This window comes from Solea solea, chromosome 13, assembly GCF_958295425.1.
Source record: "Solea solea chromosome 13, fSolSol10.1, whole genome shotgun sequence".
Classification (NCBI taxonomy): Eukaryota; Metazoa; Chordata; class Actinopteri; order Pleuronectiformes; family Soleidae; genus Solea; species Solea solea.
In genome coordinates, this window is record NC_081146.1 from 7,428,116 (window position 1) to 7,446,465 (window position 18,350).

General features: G+C 38.3%; 1 protein-coding gene across 1 annotated transcript; it reads right to left on the bottom strand.

The window, feature by feature from the left end:
- Window positions 1–523: 523 nt before the first annotated feature.
- LOC131471634 (ceramide synthase 2-like) lies at window positions 524–17,515 on the bottom strand. Its single transcript, XM_058648285.1, has 12 exons — window positions 17,396–17,515; window positions 17,056–17,299; window positions 8,099–8,272; window positions 7,547–7,664; window positions 7,317–7,435; window positions 5,633–5,690; window positions 5,339–5,389; window positions 4,527–4,619; window positions 3,972–4,100; window positions 3,600–3,706; window positions 3,329–3,482; window positions 524–2,614 (listed from the first exon to the last, which is right to left on the bottom strand). Exons 3-12 carry the CDS (start codon window positions 8,269–8,271, stop codon window positions 2,459–2,461), a joined length of 1,158 nt encoding a protein of 385 aa, XP_058504268.1. The 5' UTR covers window position 8,272; window positions 17,056–17,299; window positions 17,396–17,515; the 3' UTR covers window positions 524–2,458.
- Between the last annotated feature and the right edge of the window lie 835 nt (window positions 17,516–18,350).

An 18,350-nucleotide genomic window follows, 5' to 3' on the forward strand; every position in this document is an offset into this window, starting at 1 on the left:
GAACGGAAACTGAAATTAAATATCACTCTCATATTGGTTTGTTTATAGCTTAACATCAAGTGTTTAAAAATGTTCATATAAATATGTGTTATTTTCTTAAATCATCAAATGATAGTAAAATGCATTTGTCAATATTATTGATCAATAACCCTTTCTTCAAATCCTAACAAACCTATTCACATTCAAATGATGAGTTTACTGTCACAGAAAACTGGGGGGAAATTATTTATGATTCTCTGTTGTCAGATCGTCAATAGAAAACCAAAAATATCAATGTCACCACTTCTTTTCCTTTTCCAAAAAGAAGAAGAAAAGAACACCACATTACATGATAATAACCTGTCTCTTGTCCAAGGGCTGTACCTTATATCAGATGGAGTTTCAAGAGTCAAAAATCAGGAATTAAATGTTTAGTGTTTTGCCTGGAAAGTGTTAAAATTTATAAAATATGAAAATAATCAAATAAAAAATCAACAGTGCATGGTGCATTTGCAGACTTGATACAGAAAACAAATAACTTGAGTGTGATTCACAATCTCCTGTTTTTTTATTATTAATAACAATACTTAGGCATCATTAAACAGAAAAAATAAAATAAAAAATAACACTGTAATTAGGACATAGTTGTTTCTTCTGTATCACGGGAAAAGAGAGGTTGCTGGTTGGTCTAGGCTAGTAAATATCATGTTTGGTGGAATGAGTGCAAGTTTGGAAATGAAAGAGGTGAAATGTGAGTGATGAGTGAGACAACAGGGAAGGAGAATGTGAATCTTGTCATGTGAGGTGGAGACAGGAAACAAAAGGAGGGAACATGAAGACATGAGAGAGGGAGACCGTCCCATACATTACAGATAAGGCACTTGACATACAAAAAAACTTAAAACCATGACAACAAATTTGCAACACATTTTTCATTAATACCTCGAAAGATCTCAAAAAAAAAAAAAAAAAGATTCCTGGAAGGAAAAAAAAAAAATCAATCAACATACCTGTAAACCCGTTTCATACCAAAAATAATTCACTTAGATCAACACTCTTCCCAAGGTAAATAAATATACCCCAGGATATTAGGCAGTAAACTGAGGAAATATGGCCAATATGCGTAAATTGTGGAAATGGCTAATCTTCTTATTTCATTTGCCATAGCATAGTTCCTTCATTTGAACAGAGTGATTCGCCCTTTGCAATTATTATACAGAGTCATAGCTTCTCACATTCGGTTCATTTCACATCACTGTGATTCGGCACTCGACTGAATCAAAGTACTTCAGCCAAACCAGAGAAAAAAAAAACTCTGCTCCATCACCACATCCCTGCAACACCTGAAGACAGAAACTCCTTCACTCAAAGGACTAACTCCAAGGCAAAAACAGAGCAATGTAGTTTATGCAGTGCAATATAAGGAGGATTGTACTGAACAACCACTGCATAAATGCATGGCACGGTACATTACAGAAGAGCCAGCTCATGTGGGCAGGACTCAACTGTCCACCTCTATTTGAAGGACAAAGGACATTCTTGATTTGACAGTGTTCGCATTCTGGCCTGGGAAGACAGATGAAAGTGGAGGAAAGAAGCCATCTAGGTGGCCTCAGACACCAACAATCTAGGTGGCCTCAGACACCAAAACTGATATGCAATTAAAACAAATAAAAGCAAGATTTTTCTTGCTGTTTATCTAAACCACATGTTTTATTTAAAACTTACTAGGCAGACTGGTTTATAAATGGCACCAGCTAATTTGGGGAGCAGAGGCACACAGTCCTACTGCACATTATTACATGATACTGTAGATAACATTATATAAGAGACACTGTATGTTTGTGCAAAGATGTTGCAATAGCTGTACATACACATTCTTGCATAGACAGAAAAATTAGGGAAATCAATACCCTATCGTTAAACTTTCATAAAAACGCTCAGTCATTTGCTCTTTTAGAAGAAAACAGAAAAGGAGAATGAAACAGAGCAACATAAGATTAAAGCATAAAAGCTATAAAATGGCATTTGGACAGCAATTAGCTGGCTCTAAGGCACAGTTAGAACAAGAAAGCTAAAGAAGAAGCAGCATCACTTCTACACATACAGTGTGTCCTCTCCACACTTTTTGGTCCTCTCCATTTTCTTTCCTGTCTCCTATATTTTGGGACTGTTGTCTCACACTGTGACAGTGATACATTTTTCTCTGATGACAAAGAACAAAAAACCCAGCTGTCACTTTGATGTGAAACATCTGCTGGGTCTCTGGGCCCTCTAAAAGTACGAATGTACACGTGTTAGTGTGTTTTTGTGTCGTGCAAAAGGAATTAGTGTCATATTTCCTCGGGATACCTGGTGTTCTTGTTTTTAAGGAATGGCCTGTCCCTTCCCTCCTTCTCTTTTCCTCCCTCCCTCCTGCTCCCCTACCGAGGGGATATGAGTCTGTCCCACATTCCTTTATCTTGACACTTGTTTGCTTTTATTCTGTCTTGCTGTGATTGTTGTTGTAGACCACATGGCCGTTCTGTACTGGTCCATTTTTCTTCATGTTCTTTTTGTCGTGCACCTTCCTCTCCTCCTCTTCTTCTGATTCATCTGTTTCATCCTTGTCACTCCTTTCATCATCTACTTTTTCCTAAAAGAAAAAAAAGAAAAGCAAAAAGGCAGTGTGAGAAAACGAGGCCTTTTAGAGCGGCATCATAAATCTCTTAAGAGCTTCCTTTCTGAATGCATTGCTGCCCTTGACAGTGTCACAACAAATTTAGAAATTAGTAAGAAAGTGGACATAAATAAATTTTTCATTGTTTTTGTCAAATATACATTCTCATAATATACATATTTTTACATTTTGGCTATTTCCATGTGTATTATACTGTTAGATTAAAAACCTGAATCTTCAAGTGACAAAAAGTGAAAAGGATGACACGTGGTGACAATTCTACGGACATTTATTACCTGAATCTGCTGAACCTCTCGTCTTTACAGAAATGTATAGTGACTTCAACTAATTGCTTTGCTGTACAATCTGCTGCTTAACTACAGTATTTCATTAATAATAATAACAAAGATGAAAAACAATAATAATTTAGACTTAACCAGCACCCTTTAAGGTATGCAAGGCCAGTTTATAAAGCTGAGAAAAAAAAAAGAGGACAGATTATCATTTCTTTATTCACTGTCTCCGGCTTTATCCTCCACACGAGAGGCACGAGGCCACGTGCTTGGCCATCCTCAGCTAAATGCTCTAAAAGCTTGGCAAATTCCTTAACACACAACTCTACATGAACAATAACACTCCTCTGAGTCTAATGTGAGCGCTGGAATGGTCAAGATTAGCCTATTTTCTTACATTGTTGGTGAGGAAGCGGACTGCGATGCGTATAATGAGGACAGCCCAGAAGATATGCAGACACTGCAGAACCATCAGAAGCCCATTAAAGAAGTAGTAGCCAAAGAAGGGCTTGTAGACGGTCACTGGGTAAATCCAAGTACAGTATATAATGCTGCAACACAACACAGTAAGAATTAAGGCAAAGACAGATCGATACCATGCAGAAAAACTACATCGAGAAACACATGTGAATGCATTTTTGTTTTTAAATATGTGTATAGGCGTATACCGGAAGGGGAAGATGAACAGACGAGTGACAATGAAGACTGCAGCAAACACAATGAAGATGTAGTTACAGGCATTACGCCACCCAGCATAGTTGAACATCTTTGCAGACTGAAAGAGGAAAAGAGAAATCCTTTTACTTTAAAAAGGAAAATTGAGGATTAACTGGCAACCACATGAAGTTATTCCACTAGGTGGCAGTGTAGTGACATCAGAAATCATAGCACTCACAAAATCCTAAATTGTAAACACAACTTACATCTAATTTAATACTGTTTTGAATGCTTTTAAATGGCATTATTTTTATTGATAGGGATACATGACAACACAAACAATCAAAATAAGAATTTGAATATTGCATATATAAAGGCATTACCTCTAGAAAGTAATCAGAGGAGTCGTGCACAAGCATGATGAGAGTTCCAGCACGGATGTAGTTAACACACCAGGAGAAGCTGATGAGGAGGATGGTCGCTACATGGTGGACAATCTGCTCCTTGAAGTCCTTAAAAGAAGGAAACATGGTGGAAACAGACATGTTACATGTTGGTGGAAAAGAAGTGATTGAGAATATACAGTATACGTGTATGTGTATATGTGTGTGTATGTTGAAAACACTCTTAAGAAGTATCTAGGTTAATACTGTGCTGAAAGACCACTCTGTTTTTCTTGAGCAAGATTTTCCTCAACCAGCTGACCCGGGTTGAGTAAAGTCCAGACACTCACACACATTTACACACACGTGTAACAACAGTCTAACGTCCACACACAGCCCATGCCAGGTGTCAAACTGATAACATGGCAAGAACAGACTGTTGTATGGGGGTCATAGAAGGAAAATAATATTCATACAAGGGGCTAAACCTCTCTGTATGAATTACAGATTTATTTTTAATTTACTTTTGTTTCGATGCAAGTCAAATTCACTCACTTTGCGTTTCACATCGGAGGCCACACTGAAGAGCAGAGAGCTGTAGAAACCCAGCTCAATCATGTAGTACCAATACTGTGATGGCAGGAGAGTCTGCAGAGGAAAAAAACAGAACTGTATTGATCAATGTGCCATTTATTCGCTTGATGTCAATCGATTTAAATGTCAGTAAATAGTGACAAAGGTCGTCACACAAACTTAGAGCCCAAGTAGACACATTTGTACTGATTATTTTCTAAAATACAGATGATATAGAACCAACAAATGTGTGTTTGTGTTTTTTGACATTTCATTTCATTTGAACCCTGTATTAAGAAGCAGGGTTTACCATGCATTGATCAATTTGTGGTGGGCCGCCACAGAATCAACAGTGAATGCCACACATCTCAGGCTGGTCTGAGATGTGTCTTGATTTGTGTATTAGCATTGCATATTCTGCATTGTTTGCCAAATTACAGTCCAATTTAATACATTATTTATGATTATGTCAAAGAATGGAAGGAATAACATGGGCAACACTGTTTTCAATTACCTACTAAATACAGGACATTAAAAAAATGTTTTTTTAGAACTAATAAAATATAAATATAATAAATATTATCTTAAAAAAAATGATTAAGTGTAACATACTGAATAACCCATGAGTGTCAGGCAAAAAAAACATGGCTGAAGCAATGACACTCAAGTTAAAAGAAAGTCCTAGATGCCATGGCACTTAGTATTGGCAGTGCCATTTATGAGGGAAATGTAGTCATTGTTTTTGCAGACACTCTGGTGCATTCAGTGTGTATATAACCATCCCAAAGACGTACCAGCACAGGAAAGCCTTGCCACATCTCCTTCAGGTCGTACAGCCAAGGTTTCTGGAAGGGGACAAAAGAGAGTGAGACAGCAGAACAACATGTGTATTTACAGTAACTGACTCAGCAGAGCACTGAGTCACTACTGCCCCTCTGACGAGCAAAAGGCGAGAAAATACAGACTACCATGGACCCACTGCCAGGTTACAACTGGAAGGGCAGCTGACAAATCAGGATGTGAAAATAAGAGATGAGAGGAAGAGTGTGAGGAGGAGATTGGGTTTGGGATAAAATGGCAGTACTCACATCGATGAGGGCGGCCAGGCCAGCAATGAAAGCAAGAAGGTAAAAGGTAAATCTCCAACTGTAAGAGAACACACACACATACAAACACACTCTCTATTCAGTCAATAGGTAAAGACAATAGACACATTTTCTACCAGAAGACACATTAATGCATCAGACACACAAGAATGAATAGAGGAGAGAGATTTCAGGTGGAATGGAAAAAAAAATCTGGTGAACTACGCTGAGAATGTCAAATTAGGACACACAAAACCACACACACTCAGAACGGAACACAATGAGAGCTGTCAGATGCTGTCGCCCCTCTTAATAACCTATAACAGAAACAATGACGCATCATTCCCACTGCAGCTTCTTATACAGGTGTAAAGAGACATTTTCTACAAAAAACAAAGACAGAGACAGGCAGACGGAAGAGAAAGATGGACACAAGAAAAAGAGCTAGTGAGAGTGTAAAAATACATCAGCCAGGGAAACGAGGAAGAAAAACAATAGACTGATTCAGAGGAGGAAATGTCAAACACACAGTGAAAGACACACCATGACCAGAGAGTGGAAAACATGCAGTCACAAGCATGCACATCATATGTCGAACATCAGGCCACAACAACATTGCACAAATGTGACTAGGATTCAGAAACACACACAGAAAAGTCAGTTTTCCTATTCCAAAAAAAAATATTTTTACTTATATTTAGTTACACAGATCCTTTTGGTTTCATTTTTTTAACTTTACTGGGCATCTATAGTAAAGCTAGATCTTGAGTAGTTGAAGTAGTTTAAACTTTACTCTGATCCAAGAATGTATTGATTATCACAACTGTAGCTAAACTATGACATGAATATGTGTTATTGAAAATTGACTTCTACTCTACACCCTGCAATGGTTGTAAAGAAATAATCTTACCATCTTAAGCCCTTTTCTGATAGGATTAGTTTTACATGGGGAGGTGGAGTAATGTAATTTTACTACAGCAAATCTGTAAAATCCTAATATTACAATTTGCACAGGATAAGAAATCTCAGGAAAACTACCACAACTGGGAGGGGTAAATCAGGGTGAAGCACTTACATTGATCTAAACGTGAATAATGACCATGAAAATGATGGTAATGAAGGAGATATATATGAAGCACAACACATGGGATGAAGAAATGCATTAATGAATCAGCTCCAAATGTGTTTGTCTAGATGTCATTCAGTATCTGTCTGTGCTTCAATCCTGATAATGCTGACAGCATCATGCTCTCTACAGCTGTCGACGGCACCATTAGAGACATACTGTATTTATATCATCAGACTCTAAGTATCATTAGTTGCCACAGCGTGACTCCTCCAGCTGAGATTAACTTGTAATGTTTGTATCATTGGGTTTTCATGTTATTTTAAGTCTGCTTTTGTTATTGCTCAAACATAGAAATAACCAACAATGAAGACAGAGCCCTTGATGCAGCGGCTCGGTGCTAATTAGAACGTGTGTGTGTGTGTGTATGAAGAGTAGAGGCTACAGGCATGGCAGCAGCAGGGTGGCATTGTAAGTTCATGTTAAAAATAGAGGGGTACTTTTGCCACTACAAATGTCCTCATATAGCAAGAGGAACGCAAGGCAGGACCGCTGCTTCAGCCTGACCTATAGCTCTACAGCACGTGTTTTAAAACAGCAAGTATGAGTGTGTTTGTTAACCTGGCTTCTCGAAATTTTTTGAGCAAACTCGGTCGGTCCTGGTTCCTCCGTCTCCTGAACCATCTCTGCACTTGTCTGTCTGAGTAGCCGGTCTGCTTGCTAAGAGTCCCTATTGAACTCTGAGACACAGAACAAAACAAAAAGAGGCCACATTTAAGCGTTTCCTGGCATCACATAAAATAACATTCCTTTAAATGTGTGTATGTATGTAATGTAAATGTACCATTTACCTGTGTGGGGTTTTTGGTAATTTTACAGTAGTAGGACTCCAGTGAGGGATTGTGAGGCGCTTTGCGTCGTACTTTCTCTTTCACACCGAGTAGAGAGGCCAGGGGTGTAGCTACGGTCCTGAAATAATAAAAAGGTTGTTGAGACTGTGAAATGAAAATACAATTGAATGAAGTCAAGTTAGCAAGAGAAACTGAAGAAACATGAAATGCCTTTAGTGTGTGGCAGATAATACACTAGAATTGGAAAAAAGATTAAGCCATTTGGCTCACACTGGCATATTTAAAGACATGTTTATTAATATGCATTGTCCATGCAAAATAATTCAATAAATTCAAAGAATAACACAAAAAAGCTGGGCACAGGATAAGGATAGCTAAATAATTACTGAGGAAGAAAGCAAGAGACAAGAACTGCATTCTGAAGTAAATGATTGAATTAGAAATCAGGAAGGGACGACTAATGGAAAGAAGAGATGCAAAGCCAGCAGACATGGAAAGACATGCAAATATCGGCACAGGCAGTGAATATGGACGATTAATGACAGTACTGACCTCTCAAAGATCTGTCGAATAATGAGGAATACAAGGGCGATGGGCAAAGCCACCCACAAATCTTTGGCTTTGGCGTATACTCGTTCATCGCGATCCTCCAGGTCAGCCCAGCCCAGACCCTCTGGAAACCACAGCCTCTCCTGCCAGAACCACTCACTCAGCTGTGACAGCATTCTGCAACACAGGACACACATGGAGTCAGCATCACTTTTATACGTTTATTAGGCTGCAAACCGTCAGACCCAAAACCTTGATACACATTGTGTATCCAGGCACAAATTGAGTACATGGTTCTATCAACAATCTAACTCTGAAAGAAATCTATAGGGGTTATAGCTAAAGGCGTAAACCATACGGACCTGGCTATGGTTACGAGTAGACATTTGTTATTGGTGAATGTCACCAAGTAATTAACAAAATAACATGACGGTGTCAATGTTTCCATTTTATTTGAAGCCTGCCTGTAGGTTTTTCCTAATACATACTGTATAACAGACCTCAGGGAGCATGACCACAGGAGTTCAGGAGGCCCATGTGAGGGATAAGAAATAAGACCAACAAAAGAGGAAACTCAAGTTTTTAACACCTTTCAACGCTGCCCTCAAAAGTTGACACCAGCTATTAAAGCTGGCTTTGACTTATTAAGAGTGCAGAGATGAGTATTTCTGTTGCCGGCAGGGAGTGGCAGAGAAAGAAATTAGGTAGTGAGGGAATTGTAGCATCTAAAGGATGCAAGTCATGATTCATCCATACAGTATGTCTAAAGCCGTAGGGGCACCCCCACACTTCATCTCTGTAGAGCTCCAACTACTCCCCTCCCCTCCCAGCCGCTGCAGCTGTGCATGCCAAAACCATGTAACCGCTTCACTTCCACGCCCATCCCCAGCCTGCCGCTCCCTGCCAGTAATCAAGAAGAATTCCCTCTTTGGCCAAGAGAATTAAAGCTGACCATACCCTGACTTCATTTATATCAAATTAGAAATGAAGTGATGCTTAATTTACACTTACAATAATGTACTGATAAAGGTCCTTCTGAAGGAAAGCAGGGTGCAGTTAACTCACACTGATGATACTTTTTCACTTAAGTGTGCATCATGCATCACATTACAAGTAAAAGTAAGTCCTTATCTATGTCTACAGACCACTGTATATTTCACAAAATATAATGCACCAGAACATACAATAGCATACAGAGAATAAATCCAAATACTATTCAGTTAGACGACTGAGAGAATGTTTGAGATCATTAAAGGTTACAAGATTGTAAACTTATACAGCTGCAGTGACGATGACTACTACTAATAAGATTCTCAGGGACGAACATATTACCAATTAGTATTTAATAACAATACAAAATGTACTTTGCTTCAATAGAATTATAACAGCTCAGTTTACAGTAGTATTTCAATATTTTTATACGCTGTGCAGCCACTTTGAGATAAAAAACACTTTTTTTTGAATGTTTTACCTCAGACATGTGAAATGGTTTTCTGTTTAACTGTTTGTTGTTTTCTTACAATTAACTGGTTTCTTAAAATGTATCTCCTGGTGTTTCACATTTATTAGTACCAGTGGAGCAAGTCAGTTGTAAAAATGTATTCTTGTATTCTTTTTGTGAGTGTTTTGGGTAAACATGGAGAAGAAAAATGCAAAAGATGCACAAAAAACATCCTTTGAAAATGCACAGAGAGCACTGATTAAAGGCTGATAAAATTCCTTATTCAGGTGACCTGAGTACAGATCAAATTATGATTCATCATGTGAAATTTTCTCGTGGTGATAATCATGGATATATGATAATCACTGATTGCAATTTAACAAACGCTCTTTCTCACACTAGCTAATGGCGTTTCCACTGGCTCGACACGCCTCGGCTTAGCACGGTTAAAAATGCATTTCCACTTGCATAGTACCTGGTGCCAGGTACTTTTTTTAGTACCTGCTCTGGCAGGGATTCAAGTGAGCTGAGTGTTTACCATGCGTGACGTCGCCAGACTGCCGGCCACTCACTGGTCAGAGTGCCGAACTGTAAATCAGTTAAATTAAGACTTAACAATCCTAAACATGTGGGCTAATCTCTAACAATTACAAGGTAAATGTCTTAAATCTCAATATTTAACAAAGGAGTCTGGTTTTTTTAATGATAGCACTGCTGATTGCGAGCAGCATCCCAAACCCTATCACTGTATTTCAGTTTAATGTCAGACGGAGTCTGTGCTCCGGTCATGGAGAAAGTACTGAACAAATATTTTTTATTTACTTATTCTAATGATTCAGTTACACTGAAAACAACTGCTTTAACGCATATAACACAAACTCCTGACAGTTTCATGCAGCCGTGCAGTGATGACTCCGCCCACGTTGGGTAGGTACTATTTTTGTAGTGGAAAACCAACGTAAACCGTGCTGTGCCGTGCCGAGGCGAGCTGGACCACAGTGGAAAAGGGCCATAAATAAACTATGGATTCTCAACAGACCCATGTCACTAGTCTGAATGACAGCTTGCAGGATATTTTTGAAAGACTCTTCTGCAACATGCCGGGAAACTTACACTAATTTGTATGTCTGTGGCCTGCGCTACGAAACAAGATCTACATACCCATATATCTTCGTTATCCGGTGTCACTATGCCTAACAGCAGCCGCTAACTCAGCTGGGTCTGGTAACAAAGCAGGTTTATCACACTCAGCAAATGTCTACACTGTCTGACTTGACTAAACCTGACATTAGCTGTACAGCTCATCCATTAATGGAAGCTGTAAATCAACTTTCTACTTCGACTTGGGGTTTTCCCATCTGACTTTTCTGAAAAGAGGCGTTGTGATCATGTGATCATTACATGTAACGCCGTCAAGAGACAAGACTGTGACACTTACGGGGAAATTGTCAGGCTAATCATATGCTCAAATTAGTCATTAAAGTCTGCTGCTGAGTGTGGTTGCTTTATTTCTCTGATGGTGAGCAAATTATTATGAAAGCACTGATAAGAGAGAAGATTGAGATGCCACAGCAGAAAGATGAGACAAGCAGGTTATCGCTGATGTGATCAATCTATACTTATAAACATGGGGAGTTTTTAACAGTGTGCTGAGAGGTTTCACTTTTCATTCCCAGTTATCATCACACAACTGTTGTTGCTCTGAACTGCAGTGACAGAATTAAAGAGTAAAAACCTCAACAGTGTCATGACTCAATCAAAGAATGTGTTCAACTTAAATAAATCTATAATAACTAATATAATATTTATTTAGTGTTATAAATCAGTTGTTATAGGCTATGTTGAATGTTTAAACAGTAGTGTTGTAAAGTGTGAAACAGCTATATTGTTTGATTGAGTACATGTACTCATTTGTGCTTTATCACTTACAACCTCCTAAATATAAACCAGCTCCTTCACTTCTTGTCAGCTGTGTGACTGAGGGGAAACGTGGACCTTGTAAGGTAACTTTAGCAAATAAAACTTCTGATGCCCATCAAACAATTCACATTGTCTTTTAGTAGTTAGCTCTGAGGGTCTCAACATGGCCTTAAATGAAGAGGATGTTTAAATGTCACTGTCATGAGGGGACAACAGCAGAGCACCACTGCGTCCTGTGCACAGCCTCCACTAAATTATATCATTAGTAACTTCTACAGACAGCTACTGTATACACCCTTGCTCTTTGGCTGGCAGCATACTGGAAATAGTCAACCTGACTTGTTGAAAAGCAGGCAGAGACCACACATCTATTCAATTGCTACACACTTTATCACTTTTCTGTTAACTCTTCTAACGCTGTCAAGGCCTTGTATGAATGATAACTACTTTTCTGGTGGTCTGATTGGTAAGCAGTTGAGCTAGTGACAAGCTTATCCTCTGAAGTCTACCTTCTTCAGAGCAGGTTAAAGGTGGTGTGTTCATTACCATGATGATAAGCCAGTAAGAAAAGAACCAGTCATCACTGGAATAATGCTAAAAAAGAGAATATGGAAGGATATTGTGAGGTACACCTTCCTGATGTATGAATCAATTCAGACATTATTGAACTGATATGGCAGCAAACGCCATGATGGCAGTCTTGAGACACAAACATCACCTAAAGCAAAGCCAGTGCGTAGCAGCAGAGGTCAAACAATATGATGCAACAGCAACGTATCTCAAGCAGATCCATTGCCCTTGTTGATAAGGGTTTGTAAATAAATTCTGTGAAGGGGTATGGTCATTATTCAAAACAACTGTATATATATCATGGCCTCTGTGTTGTGATAACGTATGAAATACCCCGAGTCATAACCCTGAAATCCCAGGGTTAATCATGTCAGTGTTCCTGATGACTCTCCTTAACATATGCTGTGTGTGCCCTTGCAGTGCCTTTATGTTAGATTGTCTAGAGGGTAAATTTGTCTACTGATTACATTATGATCATACAATAAATGTACAAGTCATCTATAACTATAGTCGTTTTCAGCATTAGTATCAGAGTTTTCCATATGCATTTTTACAGCATGAGTTTGCTTGGTTGTAAACTTACAGTGTAAACAAATACATATTTTGAGTTTATGTTGTAATTCTAACAAAGAAGCTGCTCAGTGAGAGTTTGCTGTAGTACTGAACTTCAGTCGTTGTTACTATTTTAACCACTGGTGTCACCAAATCCCCTATAACTGAAATCATACAGATTCTACATTTATATAATAAGTAGATTATTAAAGACTAATAACTTCTCATTAAAGCTTGACAAATCTTCAGTGCTGTCAGACACACATGCAGAAATATAAGACTGGTAAAGTCCAGATCACGGTAATGATCCTGGTGACACTGTCAATGTGGGAGTGTCATGGTTGAATGGGTCAGTTATTTTCCACATCATGTCATCTTCGTCACAGTTCCCGGTTTCCTGTTGCAACGGCACATCTTTCCGAGCACTGGGCTTTAGCTGGTTCGAAGGACAGAGACACACAGGTAGTCTGCACTGACTTCACCGTGTAATATATGATTTCCCATAATAACAACAATCATCCTTAAACTGTTCATCGGTGCATCAGGCATAATTAGGATCAATAGAGCATCCTTTCATTCACATTCACATTCCAAATACAAACAAAAACCTGCATCTAACCAGGGAAAACTTTACACTGCTGCAGCAGTGAGCTGTGTGGATAAAAATTTCAGAACCCACAGGATTTTCTAGGGTTACTTGTTGAGATCATCCAGTTAATTCAGCATGTTAAAGCACTTTTCCCCCCACAGCTTTGCTAACATCACATTCCATTGGCTCTCAGGATCATATGACTAAACTCTGACCATTTCAGAGGTCCAATAAAAATAAAGGATGCCTCTGGCGGGGGAGGGAGACAGGAAGTCCTCTGACTGTCTCTTTTTCTCTTCTCCTATATGAATATACATTACAAAGATGTGGTGACTGTAAACAGAGATCCAGCTACTGGAGGGCAGAGCACAGCTCCAGCTGTTACCAGTATGTCTCTTTTCAGCTCCGTAGTTTACAAACCTAAACTGCTGTCTTTCAAAAATTAAACAAGATAAGAGGATAAAAGTCTTCTTGGGGAAACCTAAACAGACCATATTGGAACCTGGTACAAAATCCAGGATTGTTTGGAGAATGTAAACTTACTGCCACAATAAGAAGGAGAGAGCTTCAGCCTCCTCATTCACTGCCCACAAATGAACAAAATCTGATGGTGTCAACCAAACTTTGTTTCTCTAAATGACAAGGAGATCATGAGTCATGGCGACTGACTCCCTCTGTGAGTCACTCACAAAATACCATTTCTTTGTGTAAACAACTACCCATTTACTCACATCCATCCATCCTTAAGTTGTTCACTGTCAGCTGAATCACTTGAACCACACACTTAAAAAAGATGAAGACAGACACAGCAGGATGAGACAGCATAGATGATGTGTAGTTAAGACCTGTCATTCAACCGTATGCTTAAGATGTATGTGTATGTTTTAAAAACTATTCATAAAATAAAGTTGTGATTATTGTGACTCTTGGAAATGTCTGGTCTACCTCTTCAAAATAATATTAGGTATTTCGTCTAATTTTTGCCCTGTATTACGATTTATGTTATTTTGTAAATTTGGTCACAATAGTGTGTTTTCTGGGTTAAACTGGGTATCTATATTAAACTTTTAGGAAACACTGCCGTAAATGTCATGGCATGAGGAGTCAATGATGAGTTTACAGGTTTGAGGGTTAGATGATTCAGAGACAGAGGGGCACATTGAATATGTGCCAACACATATGGTCACAAGACTGTAGTTAAAATGAGTCAGTCAAATACTGTAAGTCAGCAGAACAAAATTAAATCATGGCACTTTGACTTATATTAAGAATATAAATATGATATTTCTGCATTAAAATATCTAAAATGATCAGACTAATATATATTTTGTTGAGTAGAGTATTGACACGAGTCAAACTAGTCTTAAATCAGTTCAAGATAATAGGCTGCTCTTTTAAAGACACCATCCACTTTACCTGTCTCTGCTATAACTTCCTATAACTGCTATTAAGTTTTTATGAAACTTAAGAAAGGAAGGAAATAGTTGTTACAATTATTTTGTTTGAGTGTGTTTGTCGCTAATGCATCAGGACTACTCATTGGGCAATCTGCTGCAGAAGATCTCCCCGTAAAGCACACAAGACAATGATTCCCATTGCTAATTCCTGAACTCATTAAACTATAGTTATTGTTTTGATTGAGAGTCCTGTAGTAAATTAGAAATTAATGGAATGGACACTAAATATTCTTGTATAGTGCAGCTTGTTTTATTGAGAGTTTTATACTAGCTTGTTGATAAAACAAGTCATTTGAATGTGTAACTATTTATCTCTGCATGTTTAAGGGGCTGTAAACGAAATACTTTCTGTAGTGACAGTCTTTACTTCTTGTGGTCCCACATACAACCACAACTCACACACCACAGAAAAAACATGAAATTCTAAATGCACATAGTGTGGGATGATGTGGCAGTTCTGAAGGCTTGAATTCTTTCTGAACATGTGTGATTAGCTGTAACACAGGTCATGCCTTAGGCATTTTGGACTACAGCGTTTTGAGAGTGAGTCATACGCACCCTTTAGACTATCTTTGGGATTGTGGCTAAACAGAAAACAACCAAACAAAGTATGTTTTACATCAAGTATAAGTCATACTGTAAAGTGGGAAAAGATGTTAATAATCCCTGTGGAGACAGTCAATCACAAGTCATCTTGACCCCCGACAAAAGGATTGATGGGGAGATTTAATCAGGTTGCATACTGATTTGAGTAGACCTGGTGAGGAGGTGTAAAAGGTAATACTGTTATGCTAATTGACTCCCTCTGTTCTATCCTTTGAGAGGGAGGTCTGTGAGATAACGATAACCAAATGCATCACAGAAGAGCCTCAATACAATGAATGTTTAGGCAACATTCCTGTCTTCAACTACACTGATTAATCAGTACACTAAAGTTAAGGAGAGGAAGATGTAATTATTGACAAAGCTTAAGTTATTTTTTTGTCCAGAATAAGGAGAAGTGGGTCAAAAACCTGTGGGGTTTATCATCATAATAAATCCTTTATTCACCTTATCATATCATAGTTGGTATCATTGTCATCACTAATTAATATGATTATTTGGGCTGGGTTGTTTTGTTTATTAAATCAATAAAATTGTAAAAAAAAAAGTTCTCATTCTACTGTAACTGATGAATATACTGTAAGAAATGTTGGTTAATACTAATGCATCTAAACATGAGCAGCATTGTTGAAGCTGGTCAACTTTGAGCTAGTTCTAGTCTTGAGTCCAGTAGTCCCTCACCTAAACATCACAATGATAAATTTAGTAAAACAAACTATTATGGTTTTATGTTTAGGATATTTGTCTAATCTTTTCTAGGATTGTTTTAGATCTGTCATTTCCTGCAAACTTCGGCAAAGTGTTTCTGAACTATTAAATAAATAGGAACATTCAGTTAATCAATTCTAGGTGGGTTGTTTATCAGTCTTTCTGTTTTATAATATAATAGTAAGAAATCATACACAAAATGACTGAACTTAAATAAAACTTTAAACAACACTTAGAATCTGTCGATTCTGTATTTTGTGTAAGCACTGCAGTGCTTCATTATAAAAAATAATGCATCACCTAATTATTATGATACAGGTACATTGTCAAGAAACATTGTCAAATAAGTAAGTGTTTGGCTTTATTTGTACTCCCCTTAGCACCACTTGAAGTTTCTGAAAACAAAAGTACTTAATGTGATTATTTAAATAATGATCTGGTTAAAAAAAATAGTTAAAAAAGGGGGGGAGGGCAATGAATTGGTCTACCTCTAGATTAAGTCTCCACTGATTAATTATGTGGTCTTACAAGGACATGTGAATTGAAAGTCAATAAATCCAACACAAAAACAGCATCCAATCGTTTCTTTTCGTTATTATGACCAAATTATATTGTTCTTTCCCAGAAATGTTCTAGGAATTTAGGTCTATACACAGCATGCCTACAAAACACAGGACATGTAGTGGAGTAAGAGTGCACTGAGTAGTTGTAAAAACCACAACAATGTCATACAGAAACGAATCTGATTTCATGTACAAGGTTTTAGGCTCACGGTGCTGTATCTGAGTGTGTGTAGTTACAGTGATAATGTGACATTATCTGCTGGTAGTTAGCACATTTCAGCAGGCGCCAGGCCGACCTCATGTCTTCATATCTGACAACACAAATACACGGTGACAAGAGCGACATTGGAACACCATTGACTCTATGACGCCATTCATGACTTTTAGTAGTTAAAACACAATGGATTCCGTTAAATTTGATCATCACCCTCAAATGCGACTTAAGTGCGTAATGACGTGTGAGCGACACGAGAATGCGGAACGTCGCCAGCACACTGACGCTCATATAATATAATAATGTCAGCTACTAGCTTACATGAACACGAAGGATTACTTACTTTGGAGTTTTCCCACGCAGTGAGGACTAAAGTCAAACTCAGTGTGAGGCGAGATGTCTTGTTTAGTCTTTTCTCCACTGTGTGCTCCGGGTCCCACCTAGCTAGCTGTAAACCTAACGGTCCCGTGGAGGCTGCCCAGCCCGCTGCTAGTGCTCAGAGGAGGGGCGCAATCTGTGTTCAAGTTTAGTATCCAGGCCGATTTTTACATCTTTCCATCGAGTTTAAAGTTTGTTTGTTTTTCCTTCTGTGGAAGAAGAATAAAAATAGCAGACCAAGTGAACTGGTCAATGCGACCGGAAATCTTTCTCCCCACAAATGTTCAACGTTTTTTCTTTCTCACTCGTCGTGTCGCAGTTTATTTCTTCCCCATGTGTTTCTCGGGAGTCAGTCTGGATGAGTGGCCGGCCAGAGGTGGAAGTCTGGCCCGCAGAACAGACGAGCGAAAAGAGCAGACGGAGGGAGGAGTGAGGGGGAGAACGACTAAGAGGGAGGGAAGGAGGGACGCAGATGACGTCCACCAAGCTCTCATTCACACTCTCACACAAATAAGATATTCTTTATAGGACTCTGCAGTGATCCCCATTCATTTGGACATCCAATGTCTAACACACAAATCAAATCGTACCCCCAAACAGAAATAAGATTCTGACTCATTAAGACCAGTTTTGTTTTAGTTGTCTTTTTACCCTCAATTTCTATATTAGTCTTTTTTGAATGGTTCAACTACTTTTACTTACTGCAGGAATCACAGGCAACCTTTCATGGCATCAGCTCTGGCTTTTGATCCCTTCAATGGCATGTCAAATAATATAATGCAATATTTACAGGTATATACATCTTGACGCAATATAAGATAAGATAAGATAGCTTTATTTATCTCACAGTGGAGAGAAAACGGCGTTACAGCAGCTCAACAATAGATAAAAAACAAACAAACAATATACAAGTAAGTAATACAAGTAGGACATTATTTACATATATATAAATATAAGTATAAATGTAAATATAAATATACATATGTAATAAGGTGCAGTTTCTCTCGGTGGTAAGAATGTACAATGATTGTAAACATGTCATTATGTGACCTTTCTTAAATGCAAACAGCTGTTGCACTTGTGGCATTTGCAGATTGGTGTCTTTTTGATATTTCATTTGTAGTTGCCCTTCTCACATTTCTTTTTCAAAAGCACTCATGACCCATGGACTATTAAAAAGAAGCATGTGAGGGGTCACAGGCTGACATTCAGTACAGTATGACCTAAAGTGTAATTAACCAAGAGGCTGGAAAGGAGCTT

Coding starts and splice junctions, on each gene's coding strand:
- LOC131471634 (XM_058648285.1), bottom strand. CDS start 8,271: ATGCTGTCACAGCTGAGTGAGTGGTTCTGGCAGGAGAGGCTGTGGTTT. Junction 3,483..3,599: donor CTGTTCATCTTCCCCTTCCG/GTATACGCCTAT, acceptor GTTGTGTTGCAG/CATTATATACTGTACTTGGA. Junction 2,615..3,328: donor TCCGCTTCCTCACCAACAAT/GTAAGAAAATAG, acceptor TTTTTCTTTTAG/GAAAAAGTAGATGATGAAAG.